The 24714-nt window shown below is 45.9% G+C and overlaps 1 protein-coding gene and 1 long non-coding RNA gene across 2 annotated transcripts in view; one reads left to right on the top strand and one right to left on the bottom strand.

The window, feature by feature from the left end:
• Positions 1-1076: 1076 nt before the first annotated feature.
• LOC144604461 (uncharacterized) lies at positions 1077-23092 on the bottom strand. The gene is made up of 4 exons (XR_013548726.1): positions 22793-23092; positions 4790-4847; positions 2113-2225; positions 1077-1221 (listed from the first exon to the last, which is right to left on the bottom strand). It is a non-coding gene; the product is annotated as an uncharacterized LOC144604461 (long non-coding RNA).
• Positions 22233-24714, top strand: part of LOC144604460 (potassium channel subfamily K member 9-like) — a 31623-nt gene continuing 29141 nt past the window's right edge. Inside the window, exon 1 of the mRNA XM_078418907.1 lies at positions 22233-24166. Coding sequence (XP_078275033.1) covers positions 23884-24166 — 283 coding nt within the window. The 5' untranslated portion in view covers positions 22233-23883. The remainder of the gene's footprint in view (positions 24167-24714) is intronic.

Raw genomic sequence — 24714 nt, 5'->3', positions numbered from 1 at the left:
ATGAGTTCACATCTCACCATGGCAACCGGGGAACTCAAGCTGAAAAAATCGTGATTTTGTTCTGGGAAGCTAATGTCAGAATCAGGGACCATAATGCCACATGGATCATCGTTACAAAGCACCTGGTTCACCAACATGCTTCTGCAGGGAACTCTGCCATCTATCTCCAGTCTGGCCTATACGTCTCTCCAGACCCACCATTGTGGTTGACTCTTTGGTTCATGTGCAATTAGGAGTAGCCTGTAATGTCTTCATCATATTAATGTATAAATTAAACACCTACACAATGCCATCTTTATATCCTGAATCCCTGGTTTATAAGAATGAGGGAAGAAGTAATTCAAAACATATAAAATCCATACGTTTGACAGGATTGATGTTGAGATATTTTCACTAGTTACAAGATAAGGGGCCTGTCATTTAAAACTGAGGTGAGTAGCTTTAGACTTTAGACAAAAGATACAGTGTGGAAACAGACCCTTCGGCCACCGAGTCCATGCTGACCAGCAATCATCCCAAAGACTAACACTAACCTACACACTAGGGACAATTTTACAGCTTACCGAAATCAATTAACTAACCTACATACAAACCTATACATCTTTAGAGTGTAGGAGAAAACCAGAGCACCCAGAGAAACCCACGTGGTTACAGGGGGAACATATAAACTCCGTACAGACAGCGACTGTAGTCAGGATCGACCCAGGTCCCTGGTGCTGTAAGGCAGCAACTCTACTGCTGCGCCAATGTGCCACTACTCTAAGAGCTATTTTTTTCTTAGAGGTTGGTGAATTTCTAGAATTCTCTTCCCCAAAGGGTGGTGGAGTCTAGATAATTGGATAGAAGTTGGAAATAGATAAGTATTTGACAGATCGAGGAGTTGAGAGTGATGAGGAAGTGGCGATTTGTTTATTATTGTCACGTGATAGAGGTACAGAGAAAAGCTATGTTTGCATGCTATCCTGTCAAATCATACTATCCATGAGTACAGTCAAGCCATACACAATTACAGCAGGTAGAGCAAAGATAAAACTACCAGAGTGAAGAATATAGTGTTACAGAATTACAGCATTACAGTTCCGGAGAGAAGTGTAAGGTTCACAATGAGTTGTTGGAAGATTGAGACTGCACCATTTTGTAGTCTTATAACAGCAGAAATAAGCTGTTCCTGAGTCTGGTGGTGCATGCTTTCAATCTTTTGTATCTTCTGCCTTATGGGAGCTGGAGGAAGAAGGAATGATCAGGATGAAAAAGGTCCTTGATTATGTCAAATCCTACCTTTCATGAGTATAATCAAGCCACACACAACTACAACCGGTAGTGCAAAGAGAAACATATCAGAGTGCAGAATATAGTGTTGCAGTGATATAGTGTTACAGTTTGAAAGAAAATGTCTAAGGTCTACATTAAGATTGAGACTACACCTTAGCTTATGGGACTGACACAGAAGAGAAGTTCAGGCCAGCGTAGATCAGCCATGATCATATTAACTGATGGGACAGGCTTGAGGGGCTGAGGGGCCTTCTCCTGCTCCTGTTGTCTAGTTTAGATTAGCTTAGAGATGCAGCATGGAAACAGCCTCTTTGGCCCACCGAGTCCATGCTAACCAGCGTTCCCCGCACATTAACACTATCCTACACACACTAGGGATATTTATATTTATGGAAAGTTAATTAATCTACTAACTGTACGTCTTTGGAGTGTGGGGGAAAACCCACGCGGTCACGGAGAGAACGTACAACGTGGTCGGGATTGAACCCGGGTCTCTGGCGCTGAAAGCGCTGTAAGGCAGCAACTCTACCGCTGCGCCACCGTGCCGCCCTCTTCTAATACTCTTCTGTCTTGTCTTCTGATCTTGTACAAAGAAGACTTACACCAATCATGGAAATTGACGACAATAAAGAGTTGATTGAACAATATTTGGGATGAAGTTCTGAGCCTAGTTTTGCACAATTTTGAGTTGCACTTTCTCATTGCAGAGTCGGTTATGCAATGGCAGCACGGAGACAATTCCCTGGCATGATCTGATCCCCTACCCAGCCAACTGTGCCCTAGGAATGAGGTTGAGTGGAGCTCAGCTAACTCCAGTTACATGCCAAGTAAAACACCAACCTTTGGATTTCTCAATGCTTGGCCTCTGATTTTATTGAGTCATTCTTATCTTGGCAGCTGGAATGAGTTCTGGACTGACGTTGTGGTTTGAATTTCAAGTGATAAACCCCCAACTAAGGAGAAGGAGAAATCATTAAAAGAAGCAACACAGGTTAACAAGGGCATAAAAAAATGCAGACAAAGTGCTGAGGTGAATTTCACCAAGGAATAACATTTTGGAAGCAGTGGGATCATTATAAGTTTGGTAAGACTGCGTTTAGTGTACTCTGAACAGTTTAGTTTGGTTGAGTTTAGCTTAGTTTAGTTTAATTTAATTTAGTTTGATTTAATTTAGTTTAGAGTATGGGGTGGCACAGTGATCGATGGTCGGCGTGGTTTCGGTGGGCCAAAGGGCCTGTTTCCATACTGTGTCTCTAAATTTAAAACTGACTGTATTTGAGGCTGATGTCAAGAGATTTATGATTCTCAGTGAATCAGGGAACTTGGGGATTGGACAGAAATTGTTTTGGGATGATGCTGTGCAATGGTGGAGCAGGTGTGAAGGACATGAATAGACACTCCTTCGCCCATCCTGTATGACAACAGCCTCATGTTTCAATTACAATGTGAAGTAAAGAGGGAAGAAGAATTAATTAATTTTGTTTAGGGATACAGCATGGAAACAGGCGCTTCAGCCCACCGAGTCCACGCCGCCCAGCAATCAACCGTTTGCATGAGTGCTGTGTTATCCCACATTCCCAACCCTCCCTACACGCTAGGGGCAGTTTACAGAGGGCCAGTTAACCTACACACCTGCACATCTTTGGGTTGTGGGAGGAAACCGGAGAGCGTACAAATTCCACACAGCCAGAATTGGTGGTCAGGATTGAACCCATGATCTCTGGCGCTGTGAGGCAGCGGCTCTAACCACTGCATTGCCATGTCACCCAGAGAGACAAGTGGAGGTGGGGAATGGAGCCAAGGAAGGGATGGCGGAGAGGAGATGAGTAGAGAGCAAAAAGTGAAAAGGAGAAGGAGAAGAGCTAATGGGGAAGAGAGGGCAGACCCAGCAGGAAGAAGAAATAAGTAGGAGCCTGAAAACTCTGATGTCCAGTGTCTGAAACGTCAACTATTGATGTTCTCCAGAAATGCTGCCTGACCTGCTGAGTTATTCCAGGTCAGAATAACCTGGAATTTAACCAGAAAAAACACATTGTGTTGGTTTCTCTTTGTTCGGTTCTATTAAGTTTGTAGAATCCCTTTGCTTAGTTTCCCACTATAAGGTCATCTCACATTATCGTTGGGTGGTCATGGATTTATTGAACTGGAAGGGTTCTAATTAATCCAATGTTCATTTACAGTGGATCCAGCCACAACATGGACATAGGGTTCATCAGAAATCCATTGGTGAAATTTCAAAAAAATTAATTTGTTTTGAGACAAATGCTGCAGCTACAGAGAGATTGGAATGAAAGTGAGAGCAGAGTACAGTGCCAAGGAGTCAGGAGAATTTACTTAACAGCGCTCTGGGGATTGCGGATGAATAGTGTGGAATTTCAGACCCATGTGGACAGTTGACATTGACTGGGTAACCTCTCACTTGCCAACTGAACGAGTTCCCAATTTTAATCCACTCCACAGCATACCACGAGAAGAGGGAAAATTCTTCTTTACAGAACGAGCCTGCAGGTTGGATGGGCAGTACTGAGCGAGCGCCGCACTGTGGGATGGCCAGTAGATTGTTTAGTTTAAAGATGCAGCGTGGAAACAGGACCTTTGCCGCACTGCACTGTGGGAGGGGCAGTAGTGAGGGAGTGCCGCTCTATGGGTTGGGCAGTACTGAGGGAGCGTCGCACTGTTGCCAAACCAAGCTGTGTTGCATCCCGATAGGATACCTCCTACGGAGCATCTGCAGAAGTTTGAAAAGACATGCTAAACTTCCTACATGTGTAAGTCTTCTGAGAAAGTAGAGGTGTTGGTGTGCTTTCTTGGCCATAGTTTTTTTACTTAGAAAAAGATATTTACCTTAGGTTCTTGATGTTTTCCACCATCTCCACTTCAGTACCATTGATACTGATCATGCCATGTGCACTACCTTGCTTCCTGAAGCCACAAACTAGCTCCTTTTGTCTTGCTGGTGTTGAGGGAGAAGTTGACTTCAGTGAGGTTGAAGATGACATTCACCACAATTACTCCGGGGAGGAAGTGTTTTGTCGTGTGGATGGACTTGAGATGTGGGGTGTTCTCCTTGGGCAGGGAAGGGTTGCTGGGGATCTGATCAAGGGATGTAACGCTGGGAAGGATTTCTACAGAGTAACCAGTATCAAACAGGATGGAGGCATCAAGAACCTACAGGCCCCAAAGTGTATGTGAGGAGAATGATATTTACGCTGTGAGTGTTTAGGGTCTATAGTGAACGTGATAAAATCATAAGGGGTGTTTATAAACTGGATTAATTCTCCGGGAGAGAAGTGGAGCAGAATCGGATAGGGCGCTCGATGGGTATCTAAATAAAAAGTATTTGCAACGTCTGAGAAGGGGGACAGGAGTCGGGAATGAGCTGGATTACTACCACTGACAACCAGTACAAACTCAATGGGCCAAATGGTCTCTTTCTGAGCTGTAGCTATTCTGGGATTTAGTGAAGAATATAATGGATTATGTGCAGAGGGATGATTGCTGAAATCTCATCCATTACCTTTTTGACAGCGTAGAACATACTGCAGTCAATGGGTGAATTGATAAAGACACTGTATCTGGGAACGAGAGAGCAAGTGTGTTAACTTGTTGTATGCTCCAGATATGAACCGGAACAATGACATTCTTACTTGCTGCAAAGTTGGAGCTACATTAGACACAACAACAATAGTACATATACAACCAATGAGCAGCAAATCTAAATAAACCACACCTTGGTCGTGCAAAACCAAAGTACATTGGTCAGACAGTCAAAATCTTTCTCCTAATATGGAAAAGTCCAATACCAATGGAGTATAGCTTTACGGTGAGAGGGACTAAGTTTAAAGGAGAGCCACAAAGTGCTGGAGTAACTCAGTGGGTCAGGCAGCATCTTTGGAGAAGAAGGATAGGTGACGTTTCGGGTCGGGACCCTGAGAATAATCCAGCACCTTGTGCTTATCTTTGGTACAAACCAGCATCTGCACTTTTTTGTATCTGAAGTTTAAAGGAATTGTGTGGGGAAGCGTTTTACACAGAGGACGGTGAATGGTTGGAACCCGCTGCCAGGGGTGGTGGTGGAGGCAGATATGTTAGTGGTGTTTCAGAGACTTTTGGATAGGCACATGGATATGCAGGGAATGGGTTATATGAAGATAGATAAGGGATAGTCTTGGCATCATGTTCAGCACTGATGTTGCGGGCTGAAGCATCTGTTCTTGCGCTGCACTGTTGTGGCGCCTTCACGCCAACATTGGTTTTGCATACAGCCTGTCACCGCTGGCGACTTGCCAGCAGCCACACGAGAAGGTCCAGCCACAAGAGCTCAATAACAACTCCAAGGTCAGACGCAATAATTGCCCTTATCTGCACACTGGTTATGACTGGTGAGAATGTGGGTAAAAGGGGCTTCCGGAATAAACGTGACAAAGTGTCTGGCTCAGCTAAATGTTGTTTGTCCTTTGCTTTCTGTCGTGGGATTCAGTAGATCCTACACTGTTCTATGTCACACTGAGTCCCTCTGATTTCTGGCTTTTTAAACTTGACTTTATATTTTAGAGATACAGCACGGATGCAGGCCCTTCGGCCCACCGTTTGCACCGACCAGCGATCACGCCGTACACTAGCACTATCCTACACACTAGGGACAATTTACAGTTTTACAGAAGGCAGTTATGCTACAAACCTGTACGTCTTTGGAATGTGGGAGGAAACCGAGGCACCCGAAGAAAACCCACACGGCCACAGGAAGAACGTAAAACTCCATACAGACAGCGCCCGTAGTTAAGACCATACTGCTGCCCCACTGTGTTGCCCATCCGCTCTTCCACAGTCTCCTACTCCCTGGTATTTAACAGTCACTGTGGGCTGAAGGGCCTGTTCTTGTGCTGTACTTTTTTCTATGTTCTATGTACAAAGAGCAACCATAGCAGTGCAAAGACTGTAGTAATTTGGTGTTGAGGTGGGGCTGTGGTTCGTGTTGTGCAGGGTGGCTCAAGAGCCTGGTGGTTGCTGGGAGGAAGCTGATCTTGAACCTTGCCCCCGGTGGTTTTGATTGAATTGATTGTTTGAAAGATACAGCATGAAAAGTGTTTTTTTAACTTTTGTAAATGGAGCCAAAATATGGCGACTTATGCATGTGTGAGCTATGCAACACGAATTTCACTGTGCAGTGCATACTTGACAGTAAGAAACATTGGACCATTGGACCATTGGAAATAGGCCCTTCAACACACGCCGACTATCAAGCACCCGTGCACACTAGTTCTATGTTATCCCACTTTCTTACTCACTCCCTACACATTAAGGGCAATTTACCGAAGGCTAATTAACCTATAAATCTGGGATTTGGGAGGAAACCGGAGTAACCGGAGGAAACCCACATGGTCCCAGGGAGAACATGCAAACTCCGCACAGAGAGTAGCAGCAAGAATAGGGCATGTCCGAGGCATTGTGGGTCTTTGATGGTATCAGCTGCATTTTTGATGGGTGCCTTCTCGATCCATGAAAGAAGACTGTCTCTCCAAGATATGCAGTGACTGTGTCATAAAGGCAATTTATTTTTACAAAATGCTTGCTTACAGATCCGTGCAGAGTAAGCTAATAACAGACTACAAGTGCCAATTGGCTCCAGCTTCACGGGCAGACTTATTGCTGTTAATCTGTCAGCACAGGGCCTTGCTTTAGACTTTAAAAGTCAAAGCACGGAAAAAGGCCCTTCGACTCCTTCATACCGGCCAAGGCTCCCCATCTAAGCTCCATCCCCGCCTGCCAACATTTGGCACATATCCGTCCAAACCTTTTCTATCCATGTACCTGTCCAAGTGCCTTTTAAATGTTATTGTACCTGCATCAACTTCCTCCTCTGGCAGCTTGTTCCATATAGCCACCACCCTCTGACTGTCATATAGCGTGGAAACAAGCCCTTCAGCTCAACTTAATATGAAAAAGTTGTCCTTCAGGTTTTTTTTCAATCTTTCCCCTCTCACCTTAAATCTATGCCCGCTGGTTCTTGATTCGCCTACCCTGGATAAAAGACTGTGCAATCACCCTATCTATTCCCCTCATCATTTTATACACCTCTATAAGATCACCCCTCAGCCTCCTGCACGCCAAGGAATAACGTGCTAGCCTGCCCAACCTCTTCCTGTTCTTCAGGCCAAGCGTCTTTTAAATGCTGTCATATTATCTGCCTCAACTACCTCCTTTGGAAGTTCGTTCCATATACCCACTGAGCAAAAAGTTGCTTCTCTGGTTCCTGTTAAATCTTTTACCTCTCACCTTAAACGTATGTCTCTGGTTCCTGATTTCTCTACTCTGGGTATAGGTCTCTGTGCATTCTCCCTATCAATTCCCCTCATGAGTTCATGTGTGGGTCAGGCTCCAGATGTGATGCAGTGTTTGCTTAGTCATCCTTGAACTATAGCAAGTTCCCGTGGGACAACGATCCAGGCAGGAAAGGAGAGAAACCCAACAGGTACCATTATTTTGTGTAAAAGGGTTGGTGAAATCTTCTCTGCTCCCTTTCCAGCTTGACAACATCTTTCCCATCACATGGTGCCCAAAACTGAACACAATACCCTAAATGTGGCCTTATTAACATCTTACATAACTGCAACATAAGCTCACATCTTCGATATTCACGTTTATTTTGTGTAAACAGTTGGGTGTCAGTGTTAAAGAATGTGTACGGTATGCTCATCTTCAGTGGAGTTTGGAAGGATGAGAGGGGATCTTACAGAGATGTATAAAATTATAACAGGACTAGACAAGCTAGATGCAGGAAAAATGTTCCCAATGGGGAGTCCAGAACCAAGGAACACAGTCTAAGAATAAAGGGGAGGCCATTTAAAACTGAGGTGAGAAGAAACTTTTTCATCCAGAGTGTTGTGAATTTATAGACAATAGACAATAGGTGCAGGAGTAGGCCATTCGGCCCTTCGAGCCAGCACCACCATTCAATGTGATCATGGCTGATCATTCTCAATCAGTACCCCGTTCCTGCCTTCTCCCCATACCCCCTGACTCCACTATCCTTAAGAGCTCTATCTAGCTCTCTCTTGAAAGCATTCAGAGAACTGGCCTCCACTGCCTTCTGAGGCAGAGAATTCCATAGATTTACAACTCTCTGACTGAAAAAGTTTTTCCTCATCTCTGTTCTAAATGGCCTACCCCTTATTCTTAAACTGTGGCCCCTGGTTCTGGACTCCCCCAACATTGGGAACATGTTTCCTGCCTCTAACGTGTCCAACCCCTTAATAATCTTATATGTTTCAATAAGATCCCCTCTCATCCTAAATTCCAGTGTATACAAGCCTAGTCGCTCCAGTCTTTCAACATACGACAGTTCCGCCATTCCGGGAATTAACCTAGTAAACCTACGCTGCACGCCCTCAATAGCAAGAATATCCTTCCTCAAATTTGGAGACCAAAATTTGTGGAATTCTTTGCCACAGAAGGCAGTGGAGGTCGATTCACTGGAGGAATTTAAAAGAGAGTTATATAGAACTCGAGGGGCTAGTGGAATCAAGGGATATGGGGAGAAGGCAGGCACAGGTTACTAATTGTAGATGATCAGCCACGATCACAATGAATGGCGGTGCTGGCTCGAAGGGCCAAATGGCCTCCTCCTGCATCTATTTTCTATGTTTCTATGGTCGGGGCATTAAGATAAGAGTCAGGATGTTATGTTGCAATTTATAGGACTTTGATTAGGCCATATTTGGAGTATTGCGTGCAGTTCCGGTTGCCCCATTGCAGCAAGGATTCTGAGGCTTTGGAAAGGGAGCAGAGGAGGTTTACCAGAATCACACTGGATTGGGCATATTAACTACAAGGAGATGTTGGACAGATTTGGATTGTTTTCCCTGGAACATCAGAGGTTGTGAGATGACTTGAAAGAAGTATATAAAATTATGAGGCATTATAGGGTAGACAGTCAGGACCTTTTTCCCAGGATACTGGAGAAAATAGCTTTGATGTGAAAGGGGAAAAGTTTAAAGGAGATGTGCAAGGAAGATTTTTACACAGATTTTTACACCACCAGTGCTTCTTTCCTCTTACCTCTAACCAATTTTCACTCAAGTTCAAAATCAGCTGTGGATATGGATGAGATGGATGAAGGGCCTGCTTCCTGTGTGACTCTGTGGCTCTCTGTTCAGCTGCTGTACCTTTATGGTATGGTATTGGTTTATTGGCACATGTATCAAGGTACAGTGAAAAGCTTTTGTTTGCGTGTTTGGTTTAGTTTAGTTTAGTTTAGTTTAGTTTAGTTTTGAGATACAGCATAGAAACAGGCCCTTTAGCCCACTGAGTCCATGCCGACATTGATCCCATGTCTGCATCCTACACACTAGGGGCAATTAATCTACAAACCTGTACGTCTTTGAAGTGTGGGAGGAGACTGGAGCACGTGGAGAAAACCCACACGATCACCGGGAGAACATACAAACTCCATACAGCCAGCATTTGCAGACAGGATTGAACACGGATCTCTGGCGCTGTGAGGCAGCAGCTCTACCGCTGTGCCACAATGCTGCATAATTAACGTGCGGCATAGTGACGCAGTAGATAGGACTGGGCAGTACTTTTGTAGCTTTGTCGGCACGAAAACATGGCGACACTTGTGTATGGTCTAGGTTGTGTGTAAAACAAAGCATTTCACTGTACCTAGGTACATGTTCAATAGAAAAAGTCCAATGTCTGCAATGAGGTAGGTTGGAAGGTCAGGACTATACCCTTTTATGATGCACTTTGGGCCAGCTTTGCTTCAGAAGGGGGCAATGTAAATGTTGAATATTTATGGATAATTTAAGCATTTGTAACACGGCTTCTGTGTTGATTCTCACTCAGTCATGATTCACAGTCACCTTGCTGCTTGCTCCCTACTGTATGGGCCCCATGTAGTGTGACAGATGGTGGCAGGTGAGCTGAGGATTTATGCATTCCCACCGACTCTGCTGCTCTGCAAGACCCCACTGGGATACCGTCGGGACATCATCAGACCGTCTGACCAGAAGAAGGGATTAAACTATGAACATTCTCATTGGCTTGGTTGGTTAATGCATTGCAAGAAGCAGAGGGAGTTCATTCAGCCCTCCTTACATTCCCAGCCCTCTGTATCCAGCTTGTCTTGGTCTCAAAGCAGGGATCCAGCGCGGAAACAGGCCCTACGGCCCACCAAGTCCACGCTGACCAGCAATCACCACGTACAGTAATACTATCGCACAACTAGGGACAATTTACAATTTTACCAAAGTCAATTAACCTACAAACCTGTACGTCTTTGGAGTGTGGAAGGAAACCGGAGCACCCGGAGAAAACCCATGCAGTCGCAGGCTGAATGTACAAACTCTGTACAGACAGCACCCTTAGTCAGGATCAGATCCAGGTCTCTAGCACTATAAGGCAGCAGCTCTACCGCTGCACCACCGTGCTGTCCTAAAAATCTAAAGTCTAAAGTAATTTGGATATGCAGGGAATGGATGGATATGGATTGTGTGCAGGCAGATAAGAGTTGGTCTTGTGTCGGATTGATCCCCAATATTTGCAAAATGGTCAGCACCTTCGCGCTTGGACCTACGGGTGGAGCTGATTCATTAGGTGTGGAGTCATGGGTACGCTGTTAGTGCCACTACCTCTCCGTGCCAGACCCTCTTCTGTCCAGGGCTTGCAATTCTCCAAACACGATTCAGTGCAGGGAAGGTCATCTTATCAATCGTCCCCCGCATCTCCATGCCCATCCAGGTAGGTGCCGTGATCTCACTTTGTCTCACCACTTGTTCTGAACCCGATGAGCATAATTACGGACAATGAACATAGAACATATGGTCGTACATAGGCCTTAGGCATAGGACATAGAAAATAGAACATAGAATGTAGAACATAGAACAGTACAGCTCAGGAACAGGACCATCGGCCCACAATGCCTGTGCCACACATGATGCCAAGAACAACTAATCTCTGCCTGCATGTGATCCACATTCCCCCATTCCCTGCACATCCATTTATCTATCTAAAAGCCTTTTAAATGTCACTATTGTATCTGCCTCCACCACACTCCTGACAGTGTGTTCCAGGCACCCACACCCTTTGTGTAAAAAAAACTTGCCTCGCACATTTCCTTTAAACTTTGCCCCTCTCATCTTAAAGCGATGTTCTCCAGTATTTCATATTTCTATCCTGGGAAAAAGGCTCTACTGTCTACCCTATCTATGCCTCTCATAATATTATACACTTCTATCAAGCCTCCCTCAACCTCTGGCGTTCCAAAGGAAGCAATGCAAGTTTACCCAATCTCTGTGTAGCTAACATCGCTTAATCCAGGCAGCATTCTGGTAAACCTACCCATCCCTCTTGTAATGGAGAGGGCAGAACTGCACACAATACTCCAAATATGGTACAACAGAAGACCAATAAAGCTTCATCATGACTTTCTGACACTTATACTCAATGTCCCGGCTGATGAAGGCAAGCATAGCGTACACCTTCTTTGCCACTCTGTGTTGCCAATTTCAGGGAGAAATATTTGTTTGTAGGCCAATATTTTCTAAAATGGCCACACGAGAGATTAGCAGTGAGTGGTTTGTTTCGAGGCTGAAATAGACAGAAAGGCTGACATATATTTTATTGGGATTGCCAAGTCAATAACTCTACTTTGAGTGTATGAAGTTGGCATGCATCTCTCTTCCAGAGAGGACTGGTTTGTTCTTCTTCACAATTACATCTCAGCTGCATTGGGACAAGCACACTTGTTAAAGGTTGTTGACTGGAACTGCCAGTACTAAAGAGAAGCCCTCATGAATACTTGGCCAGCATTATTTCGCAGAGGTAGCAGCATTCCGCTACTGCAATACCTTATTGACTCAATAAAGAAATATCAAAGATAGACACAAAATGCTGGAGTAAGTCAGCGGGTCAGGCAGCATCCCTGGAGAAAAGGAATCGGTGACGTTTCTAGTCGAGACCCTTCTTCAGACATTGAAATATCAGTTTTGTAGCGGAAACTAATTTCTCACTGGTGCAATCCGACGAGGTCCATCAGGACTGGAGCATTGAATGACGTCAGCAATCAATGGCAGACTTGTCCATCAGTAATCTTATGGATACGAGCATAATTGTCAATTCCTTCTCTATCCAAAACCTGGGATATAAATTTTACAATGTGGGTGACAGTCCACAATAAACAGTCCAGTTCTGTTGACTCCCATAAAGAAGACTGAAGCAGATCCTGACCTGAAACATCACCTGTCCGTGTCCAGTCTGAAGAAGGGTCCTGACCCGAAATGTCTTTAGTTTAGTTTAATTTATTGTCACGTAGACTGAGGTACAGTGAAAAGCTTTTGTTGCATGCTAACTAGTCTGCTGAAATACAAAGCATGATTACAATCAAACCATCCACTCTGTACAGATACATGTTAACGGGAACAGTGTTTAGCATAGTTAAAGCAAGAAATGCTGATGTTGAAATTTAAAAGAGTGGAGCAATTGTAATGGGTGCAAAGCGTCACTTAAATTGGGCACCATCTATCCCTGTCCAGTTTGAAGAATGGCCCCTGACCCTGACCGTCACCTATCCATGTCCAGTCTGAAGAAGGGTTCCAACCTGAAGCATCGCCTATCCATGTTCTCCAGAGATGCTGCTGCCTCCCAAATTCGAGACATGCAGGTTTGTAGGTTAATTGGATTCTGTAAATTGTCCCTAGTGTGTAGGATAGAATTAGTGTGAATGGGTGATCATTGATCGGTGTGAACTCAGTGGGCTGAAGGCCCTGTTTCCATGCTGTATCGCTTAAACTAAAACCTGAACCAGATTATCAATTTCCCTCCTGTACTCTGACTCATTAACACCTGGTGGCAAATTTAAAGATGGTGTAGGAGCTGTGCCTGGCTAACAGTCACAGGTGCACAGAGAGAAGTGGATGAAAATGTATGTCCAACAATTCCTAAATGTAACAAGACAACACATTTACAAAGATTTGTGAGGTTCTCTCCATTGTTGGACTGCAAGATTAGGAAGAAAATGCTAAAACTGAATAAAACATTAGTTAGACTGCAGTTGGTATATTGTGTACAGTTCTGGTCAGCAGATTGTAAGATGCTGCATAAAAACATTAGAGATGAGATTTATGTGGATAATGCCAGGACTGTGAGTTTCTGAACGAGGTAAGTTCAGGTAGCTTGCTCTTTGTACAATATGAGACTGAGACATGATTTAATTGATTGATTAATTGAAAGATACAGCATGGAAACAGGTCCTTCAGCTCACAAAGTCCACACCGACCATTCACATTAGTTCTATGTTTCCCACTTTCTCATCCACCCCCTACACATTAGGGGCAATTTACAGTGGGCCAATTAACCTACAAACCCGCACGTCTTTGGGATGTGCGAGGAAACCAGAACACTCGAAGGAAACCTATGTGGTCACAGAGAGAACGTGCAAACTCCACACAGACAGAACCCAAGTTCTAATGTGGGATGGTGTCAGTGCATGGGGTGGTTGCTGGTCGATGTGGACTCGTGGGCGGAAGGGACTGTTTCTGTGCTGTATCTCTAAAGTCTAAAGTGTTAGACTTTAAAGTGTAAACTGGATAGGGATAGATGCCGCCTGACGCATTGAGTTACTCAGCACTTTGTATTATTTTTTAGATAAACCAGGTGGCAATGAAAGAGGGTAATGTTCTAGATTTGATAACGGTTGCAAGAAGTAGATTCAAATATAAAGAAGTGTTTGCAATAAATAGTAACTTGATGATCATATGATCTAAGGATCCCCAAACCTGGGTCAGAGAGAAGTTCAAGGAACTGACTTCTGCAGTTTGAGGTCCTGAAAAAGTAAAGGTTTATCAAACACAGTAAAGTTTGATAGATCATAAAATTACTTCAATTAATTTCAGCCTGCTCGAAAATATACCAGAACAAGTGGTAATGAAGACACCAGAACTGCAGATGCTGAAATCTTGATCATAACACTAAGAACTGGAAGAACTCAATAGGCCGGACAGCATCTGTGGAGGGAATGGACAGACTCCTTACCTCACTGAATTATAGATTCATAGAATCATACAACATGGAAACAGACCCTTCGGCCCAACTTGCCCATGCCGACCAACACGCCCCATCTACACTAGTCCCACCTGCATGCGTTTTCCCATATCCCTCTAAACCTATCTTATCCATGTACCTGTCCAAATGTCTCTTAAACGTTATGATAACACCTGCCTTATCTATGCTCCTCCTGCAGCTCATTCCATATAATCACCACCCTTTGTGTAAAAAAGTTACCCCTCAGGTACCTATTAAATCTTCCCCCCCTCACCTTAAACCTATGTCATCTGGTTCTTGATTCCAAACCTCTGGGTAAAACTGTGCATTCACCCTGTCTATTCCCCTCATGGTCCTACATACCTCTAAAAGATCACCCCATAGTCCCTCTGTGCTCCTAGGAATAAAGTCCTAGCCTGCTCAACCTCTCCGTGTAGCTCAGGCCCTCGAGACCTGGCAACATTCTCGTAAATCTTCTCTGCACCTTTTCCAGTTCCTCCAGAACATTGCATTTTGTTGGAGATAATGAAAGGTGTCGACATAGAACATTCTCATCTGAAAATGCAGAGTGAATGATGGTAAAGTACTGATGTCCCCCATCTAGATGTGGAAATACTTCATTGACAACATATTTCACTTCTCTCCTCGGTTATGGAGCTTTTGGGCCAATTTTCTACCTCCTCACTGCAACCTTTCACTAAAATTACTAACTTCTCAAAGTCCAACTACATTGACTGAAAAATAAGTCAGTGATGGTCAAATGAAGATGATTATATTTCATTAACTACACAATCTCACTCACAGATATTTAGCCAGGTTTATATGATTAACATCTATGCGTATTGTCGAGTTACTTTTCCCCTCCAAGCTCTTGGGGTTATGGCAAAAAGAACCGAGGATTCTGCTGCAGTGTTTGTAGTAATGAGCGTTATTTAACTCCGGAGGCATCGCCGTGTATTCATCCTGTCTTCTCCCAGTTCTCGCTCACAAGACATTTTTTCTTAGTTCGGTAGCAGTCAGAGTATAATAATCAGGAGCAGGAATCGAGCAGATCATTGCTATCACTTATGTTACCGTCTGTAACACAAATTGTAACACCAACACTCTCAGCTCAGCAGATAATCAGTACACACAGCGTGGAAGGTGGATGAAAAAAGGGTTTGTTCTCTCTCTCTCTCTCTCTCTCTCTCTCTCTCTCTCTCTCTCTCTCTCTCTCTCTCTCTCTCTCTCTCTCTCTCTCTCCCCCTCTCACTTGCATTCTCTCTCACTTGCATTCTCTCTCTCTCTCTCTCTCTCTCTCTCTCTCTCTCTCTCTCTCTCTCTCTCTCTCTCTCCCCTCTCACTTGCATTCTCTCTCACTTGCATTCTCTCTCTCTCTCTCTCTCTCTCTCTCTCTCTCTCTCTCTCTCTCTCTCCCTCTCTCTCTCTCTCTCTCTCTCTCTGTGTGTGTGAGTCCCTCTCCATTCTCCCACTCCCTCTCTCTTTCTCTCTCTCTCTCACCCACTCAACCCCCCCCTCTCTCTCTCTCTCTCTCTCTCTCTCTCTCTCTCTCTCGCTCTCTCCTTCTCTCTGTTAAGCGGTATATGCCACAGTCTATCATCTCTTGCTACCAATTATTTGTTGCAATGATTGCACTATCTACAATCAATTTGTGCTCTTCCATTCTAAGAATAATGAATACTGTGTTTTTGACGGGTCAGCATGGATCTATAATCTAGCATCAGTCGCTTAGATCATAGAACATAGAGAAGCACAAGAACCAAGGCCCTTCAGCACAATATCCATGCAGAACATGATGCCAAGCTGAACTAATTTCCTCTGCCTGTACATGATCCATATCCCTCCATTCCCTGCATGTCCGTGTGCCCATCTAAAAGCTTCTTAATTGGCACTATCGTATCTGCCTCCACCACCAACCCCATCAGCACATTCCAGGCACACCACTTCCCATGTAAAATACTTGCCCCCACACCTCCTTTAAACCTTGCCCCCTTTCACCCTAAAGCTTTGCCCTCTATTATTTGATATTTCCAACCTGGGAAAAACAGTTCTGACTGTCATCCCTATCAGTGCCTCTCATCATTTTATATACTTTTATCAGGGAATATTTATTCCATGCTCTCTCACTGTCCTGACTGAATTTACTTTGACTGTCCTTTGAGACCACCCACAGCATATCAGAACATCTCACTGCATTCAAACTATCTCCCTTCTGGTCCTTGTTGCAATTATGTTAATCCCATTATCTTTATTACATAAGATAGGCACAAAGTGCTGGAGTAACTCAGCAGATCCAGCACTATCCCTGCAGAAAATGGATATTGCAGCTTTACCCCTGAGATGCTGTCTGACCTGCAGAGTTACTCCAGCACATTGTGTCTATCTTTGGTATAAACCGGCATTTGCAGTTCTTTGCTTGTAAATTTTAGCTTTGTTATATGATTTCGGTTATTGGGGGTTCCCATTAAATCTGCCCCCTTACTGTTACAGTATCTACCTCAACTACTTCCAAGATCATTTTCCTGCATTTTCTTCATATCCCACTAAATCTTTCCTATCCGTGTACCAATGTCTTGTAAATGCTGTTCTGGTATCTGCCTCAAATACCTCCTTGGGCAGCTCATTCCATACACCAACCACGCTCTGTGTGAAAAGGTTCGTATTAAAACATTCCCCTCTCACCTTAAATCTATGTCCACTTGTTCTTGATTCATCTAGCCTGGGTAAAAGACTCTCGGTGCATTCATCCTAATTCCCTCATGATTTTATACACCGCTATAAGATCACCCCTCAGCCTCCTGCGCTCCAAGGAATAAGCCTGTTCAACCTTTCCCTATAGCTCAAGCCCGAGAGTCCTGGCAATATCCTCCATATAGCTCAGGCCCTTGAGTCCCACCTTTCCTATCTCAACATCTTGAACTCATCAAAGAAGTATTAGAATTAGAGGTATAAAAGGAGTTGGAGGGTTTTTTTTTTAACAGTTTGCTATTATTCCATTTCTGTAGGGTGAAGCAAAGATCAAATTCCACTGACTTTATATCATTGTAGCCTGTTAGGGCTACACATTAGTTCAGTTTTAGTTTATTGTCACGTGTAACGAGGTACAGTGAGAAGCTTCTGTTGCGTGCTAACCAGTCAGCGGAAAGACAATACATGATTACAATCGAGCTACTTACAGTGTGCAGATACATGATAATGGAATAACATTTGGTGCAAGATAAAAGCCTGTAGAGTCTGATCAAAGATAGTCCAAGGATTACCAATGAGGTGGATAGAAGTCCAGGACTGCTCTCTAATTGCTCTCTAGTTGCAGTAATAGGCTTAATCAGGTTTTGCATTCACAGATATTTTCATCACCCCTTTGAGTGATATGGTTCATCGGGATTCTCAGCAAATATCACAGCAAGCCATCTAATTATTAATATTTGTAGAGCTTAAGCAGAGACTTTGATGGGGGGGGGGAGAGAGCAGGTGAACAGTGTGCTGATGTGATCCACAATGCTTTGCCCTGAAGAATGATTGAAGAGGGTTCAATAATATCTTCCAAAAAAATAATTGGATGATGGCTTGAAAAGGTAAGCACTGCCAAGCTTTTAATATGGTGCAGGGCTGATGGGAGAGGCTTTTCAAAGGGTTGGCAATGGCACATGAGACACGTACCCTCTGAGCCATGAGGTTCTGGGATAGTCCCTCCTAGATACCCAAGCACAGACGTCTAATCAGAGTTTGCACCACTGGCAATGCTGTCTTTCAGATGAGAAGTTAAATAGACTCTTCTGTCAGGCAGTCGTAAGAAGAAATCTCATGGTATAAATTCAGAAAAGAATGTGGATATTGCCCCATTGCATAGGAATTATCCTCCATCAACATCACAATAGCTTCTCTGTTCATTATGATTGTGGAAACTTGCTGTACAGAATTAATCTCAGCAAACACTCATTTACACTAATCCTGTAGCAATCCCATTATGGGGACACAAGAAACTGGAGATGCTGGTTTACAAAAAAAAACATTGGTGACATTTCAGGTTGGGACCATTCTACAGGCTGTCTGAAGGTGATCTGAAACATCACCTATCCATGTTCTCCAGAGATGCTGCCTGACCCGCTGTTACTCCAGCACCTTGTGTCTTTTTTTTGTAAATCATCATCTGCAGTTCCTTGTGTCTTCAGAATTTAGCTGCCAAGTTTTCTACAACCACAAGAGCACTTCATAAGTATTCTATTTACTTCAAATCCCTTTGGCGGAGGAAGGCGCAACAGAAACGCATGAACTGAAATCAGTAGGTGGCAGATGCTGCAAATTGATTGATTGGAAGATACAACATGGAAACAGGCCCATGGGCCCACCGAGTCCACGCCACTATTGATCACCAATTTTGCCGGAAGGAGTCGAACCTGAGACATCACCCATCTTTTTCCCCCAGACTGACCCGCTGAGTTACTCTTTGGTATAGACCAGCATCGTTAGTTTTTTGTTTCTACTCTTTCATTCTAATATAGTTTTATGTTATCCCATTTTCTCATCCACACCCTACCTAGTAGGGGAAATTTACAGAGGGTCAATTATCCTATAAACTCGCACATCTTTGGGATGTGTCAGGAAACCAGAGCAGCCGGAGGAAACCCACGCGGTCACAGGGAGAACGTGCAAACTCCACAGGGCCAGCACCCGAGGTCAGGATCGAACCCGGGTTTGTGGCGCTGTGAGGCAGCGGATCTAGCACCTGCGCCACTGTGCCGCTTTGTCTGTGAAATGTTAATGCAGTACAAATTGAGGATCGCGTTGGCCGCTCAGGGTGGGATTGCAGTTGTGTTTAATAGAAAGTGCTGTTCCTTCGCTGGTCGCTGTCCCGGGTACTGAATGGCTTTGCTCGGGGCACGCGTTGGACTTTGTCTTCAGAACCATGGTCAGCTCTTAACTGAACTGTGTGCTGCTGCTTATTGGATCTTACCAGTGAAATCTATTTTTAGCCCATTGCCGAGCGAAGTAAATTTGGTGCCAGTAAATTGCTGAAAATAATTTTTTAAAAGAGAGAAGCAACTGGAAAAAAAACAATGAACAATTCAGGTTCTTTAGATATGTTGCAAGTGTGAAAACACATTTAAATACCGCCTGTCTATTCTATTTTTTATCTGTCACTTTTATCTGTTAAATGTAGCGTGCAAAATAGTTTACACCACGCACCCAATGCAAACCTGTCTTGCAGAATCCGGAGAATTATCCCCAATATGCTGCCGTTTATTACCACCCTCGCTGATGCCTAATTAATATTTAGAACCGTGTTAAAGTCTATTAGCGTGGGTGCCCACGATGCAAATGAACTCTGCCATTTATCTGATCGTCTTTATTAAACAACAACATAAATCAGAGCCGACTTACAACGCTTGGAAAATAATCGAAGCGTGACTAAGTATCGCGTACAAGGTGATACTTCCCACCAACCGCTGCCCAACAAGAAGTAAAACTGGTGGCCATATCACTCCCATCTGTCACTGACGGATAGTTGCTGGTCGAGATAAAATGAATCCATTCTAACCGTGGGGTAAATTAGATTGCATGCAACACATTACCGTGTAACGATAGGCAGGCTGAGCTGGCTCAGTGAAGTGTGTGCATGTGTGTGGCTGACTGCATGAATGTGTGAATGTTGTGCCGCATTTAGCATTGAATGTTATATACTAATAGTCCATAGTGCGCACACATGTGTGTACACGTGGCTATATCTCACTACAGTATACGTGTAAAATATTATCTGGTAGAACCAAACTGACACGCTAATGAGATTGTGTCAGGGTTTATGAGCGGTGTTCGGAATAAATGTTGTGCATGACAGCATATAAATCCATGTGAGGGATTGATTGATGGAGTGTTTGGTTAAGCGGGTGCGACGAGGTGAACAAGACTATGTCTGCATGGATGGGTCGGAAGGAACTGCAGGTGTTGGTTTATACCGAAGATAGACACAAAATGCTGGGGTAACAGCGGGTCAGGCAGCATCTATGAAGAAAAGGAATAGGCCCGCTGAGTTACGCCAGCATTTTATGTCTATGTATAAATTGATGTGCGTGCGGTTGGATGTACACAGATAAATAAACGCGTGTGTGTGTGTGTTTTTTTTCGCTGTGTTGTACAAAGAAGTGTCATCATATGTGTGTGAGTGTATGTTTAGTGGCCTAAGGCCAAATGTCCTTCAAGGTACAATTCTGTGTGTGCAAAACACAAAGTGCCAGACGAACTCTGGGGGGGGGAGGGTGGGGGTTAGGCAACATCTGTGGAGAGAAATGGACAAAGGACGTTTTGGGTCATCGGGATTTAAAGAGTACAGGGCCAGCAGCCAGTATAAAGAGGCGGGGATGGTGAGGGTGAGGTTAGAGTCATCAAGCGGTGGGTGGAAACAGGCGAGGAGGATGTTGATTGAGAGATTAGAATCAGGGATGGAGAAGGTGGAGGTGGAAAGTGGGGTGGTGGGAGATGGTAACTAGGGAGGGCGGGGCAGAGCGGGTCAGATGTGGGAGGGAGAGGATCAAGTGCGAGTCATATGTGGGTTGGGGGAGAGACGGTGAAAAAGGGAAGATGGGGGTGCATGAGCGGACTGAGGTAGATCGGAGGAGAAATATAGGGGCGGGTAGGTACCTGAAATTTGAGATGTCAGTGACCAAGCCATTTGGTTGTAGACTACCTAGGCGGCTATGAGGTGCTGTTCCGCTTGTTTGTGTTTGGCCTCGCCCTGGCAGTGGAGGGGACCGGGGATTGGTCGGTATGGGGGGGGGGGATTAAAATGGCTGGATAGGGCGCAGGTACTGGGCAAAGCAATCGCTTGGTTTTAGATTGTCTCGTCAATGTAAAGGAGGCCACGGTGAGAGCATGGCATGCAATAGGCAAGGCTGGAGGATGTGCAGGCGAATCTGTGTGCTACCTGGAAGAGCTGTTTAATTCCATGAATGGTGGTGAGGAAGGAGGTGTAGGGACAGGTGTTACACTTCCTACAGTGATAGGCGTAGGTGCTTAAGAAGGGGGAAGGGGAGGAGAAGGGGCAGGGGGTGGTGGGGAAGGATGAGCGAACTACAGGCTCACGGAGAGACGTGTGCTTGCATTACAGGATGTGAGGGGAAGATGTGACTGCTGGATTAATCACATTAGGGCTGGTGGAAATGTTGAAGTGTTGTGCAGAAGTCGAATAATGGTGCGGTCAAAGGTGAGGACTAAGAACCTCTACCCCTGCTCTATCTGGGGGGGCAGCAAAAGTGTGGAATACGGAGGATGTGGGATTGTTCACTTGGGGGGGGGGGATGTTTGTGATGTGGGCGCCTCTATCTGCTTCCAGGAGTTTCGAGATGCTCTTGCACATCCACGGGTCTCTTGCACATCCACGGGTTCAGCCTCTGCCCCTGTGACGACCCACAGCGGGGAACTCCCAAACCCAGGGAACTTCTTCCCAAATCCTTCTGCCCCTTAAACTCCCTTCTGCTGCTCCTCCACACCCACCTCTTTCGGTAATTTGCCTTGATGCTTCCTCGTGGGGCCTGATGACAGGTTTGGTCAAATATATGCTGCCCAATACTGCAGTTATGTCTTGGGGGGTGTTGTATGGTATTAGTGGCGCTATATAAATGCATATTGCAGTCGAGGTGTGTTTGGTTTGGAGTATGTGAAGGCGTGGTTATGTGGATGTAATTGTGTGGAATAATATTTATGTAATTCCACGTGCAAACCTGTGTGCGATTCTGACTGTCCCTGACGTTGCATGCACTTGTTTGCATTGGTGTGACTGTACTTGTGTGCCTAATTGTATTTGTATATCTGTACTGATGCGTCTGTGACGGCCATTGCCTGCGTTTTCGTAATTGTGTGTGTGTGTATGTGTGTGTGGAGATTGTGTGTGTGTGTGTGGAGATTATGTGTGTGTCTGTAACAGTGTGTTAGTCTGTGGGAGCCTTGTACCTGTGCACAGTTGGCTGTGTGCCTTGACTGAACACGAACCCCCTCAACCAGCCCGGATGAGCGAATACCTCCTCACTCCAGACACCTCCGATCCTCACGCAGCTCGGCACCCGGGTACCGCAGAGTGAACGCTGCTGGGGCTCGGCGTTAACTCTTTGCAGGAGCGTCGCTGCCGCCTCGGGCCACTTGTGGATTGCAGCGGCCGGCGGGCGGGTCGCCGTGTACCGACCCGGGGCTCTCCGCTCCGCGGGGGAAATGCAGAGAGCAGAGGGAGCGCGGGACCGTGACCTCTGATTTGCCCCGCCCGGAGCATCTGAGGCATGGGTCTACACCCGGCTGGATCCCGGCACTTTGGAGTCTCACAAATCTGGAGAGGACGGAATGAAACACCGGCTTTTATCTGCACTACGGCGCAGGGAAGGCGAGAGCTGGGCTCGATCCAGGACGCCGGGGGCAAGTTGGACCCCTGCGGGAGGGTGGCGCCCGAGGCCCGGGGTGTTCGGTCGAGATAAGGAAGCTTCCTGAACGGACTTACCGTCAATCGGGAAAGAACAGCTTGCAATAATCCATCTTGATCCAGGACAACCGACTCGGTTCAAGGAGCGAGCGACGCCATCCACGCTCTCGGGGTTGAACTACAGACAAAGTTAGAGCGTGGAGCCGCGGCCGGCACCGTCCTCTCGCGGAGTTTATTGGGGGAAAGGTTGGACTTTATTGCTCTGGGAAAGGCATTCTTGGGATCAGTTCACCAGCCAAGGCCCAGGCTGTAAGCGCCAGACTGGAGCCGCCCTGTAACCCGACTGTGGGTGGCGGGGAGGTAAGTGATCCCACGGGGCTAAATCCCAAGCCGCCTCAACCGAGACACAGCAAGCTGTAGTCCCTCGCGTCCCAATCCAACCCCACCAAAGCTAATCCTACCGACATTGCAATCCAAACCCACCGACATACGACCAACCGGACCCAACCAATGCTAAACCTATACAACATTTCCCGATCCACACCGACCTGCCTTTGACTAATCCAATTCTCCCCAATTCAACCCTAAACCTCCCAACCCAACTCGCACTCAATCTACACAACGATCGCGATCCACACCGACCTCCTTAGATCAACCGGATCAACCCCTCAACCGTAAACCTCACAACTCAACCCATACTAAACCTAAACCCTGCATAACCAAAGGCCACCCAGTGTAGACCAAGCAGAACAACCCTCCACTTTCCTAAACCAAACCACCACAACCGCGGACACTCCAGACCACGATAAACCAACTGATCCTCCCAGTCTAACACGACCGCATAAGCTTAATCCATCCAAGGCCAAAGGAAGTTGAGGGTAGTCTGGGCCACCCAACTCCTTCCAAACTGACCCAACTTAATCCAACTGACGACAACCTCTGGGTGGAGAGGAGAAGGGAAGAGGAGGGGTAGAGGGGGGGCGAAGTGGTTAGTGCCCCCACCCCTACTTTGACACTCCTGGGCCGTGCAACTAAACACTCAGTTGATCATTGCATTAAGACGCGTGCACGTCTCCGGGAGGCGCGCGTCCCCGCGGCCGGAGTGCCCGGGGTGCTGTGGGTGGGGGAAGGGCGGGGATGCGGCGAGCTGGAGCCGGGCTCCGGTGGCCATGAAGCGGCAGAACGTGCGGACACTCTCCCTGATCCTCTGCATGCTCACCTACCTGCTGGTCGGCGCCGCCGTCTTCGACGCGCTCGAGTCTGACTTCGAGATCTCCCGCAAGCGCCTGCTGAACTCCAAACGCATGGAGCTGAGGAGCAAGTACGGCATGAGCGACGAGGACTACCGGGAGCTGGAGTGGGTCGTTATGCAGAGCGAGCCGCATCGCGCCGGACACCAGTGGAAGTTCGCCGGCTCCTTCTACTTCGCAATCACCGTGATCACCACCATAGGTGAGAGAAAGGGGGGAGGGAGGGAGGGAGGGAGGGAGGGAGGGAGTGAAAGATTTGGAAAGGGGTGACAGGGATTGGGATGGGGATTTGGGAGAGGGGAGGGGATTTGGGAGAAGGGGAGGGGATTTGGGAGAAGGGGAGGGGATTTGGTGGGGGGAGAGATTTGGGAGAGGGGCAGAGGGATTTGGGAGAGGGGTGGAGGGTAATACGGATTGGGAGAGGAGCTGGAAGGGGAGAGGAGTGGAAAAAGGTGGTGAGAGCGATTGGGGAGAGGGGTGGTGGTTGCAGGCTTCGAAAGACCAGCACCACATTTACCACTTTTAACAGACATTTGGACAGAAATATGGATAAGAAGGGTTTGGAGGACTATGGGCCAAATGCAAGCGATCGGGACTAGCCCAATATGAAATTGGTTAGCATAGACAATGTGGGCCGAAGGGCCTGTTCCTTGTGGTGCAGCTCCATGACTGTGACTCGCAGTGAGGGGCGGCGAAAGTTTTATCTAAAAAAAAGTCCTGAAGAAAGTCCAGTTGGGTTGCTGTGGTTGC

The sequence above is a fragment of the Rhinoraja longicauda genome, chromosome 22, assembly GCF_053455715.1.
Source record: "Rhinoraja longicauda isolate Sanriku21f chromosome 22, sRhiLon1.1, whole genome shotgun sequence".
In the NCBI taxonomy this organism is placed as follows: domain Eukaryota; kingdom Metazoa; phylum Chordata; class Chondrichthyes; order Rajiformes; family Arhynchobatidae; genus Rhinoraja; species Rhinoraja longicauda.
Note: the sequence above shows the minus strand (reverse complement) of the source record. Positions and strands in the feature narration are given on the sequence as shown.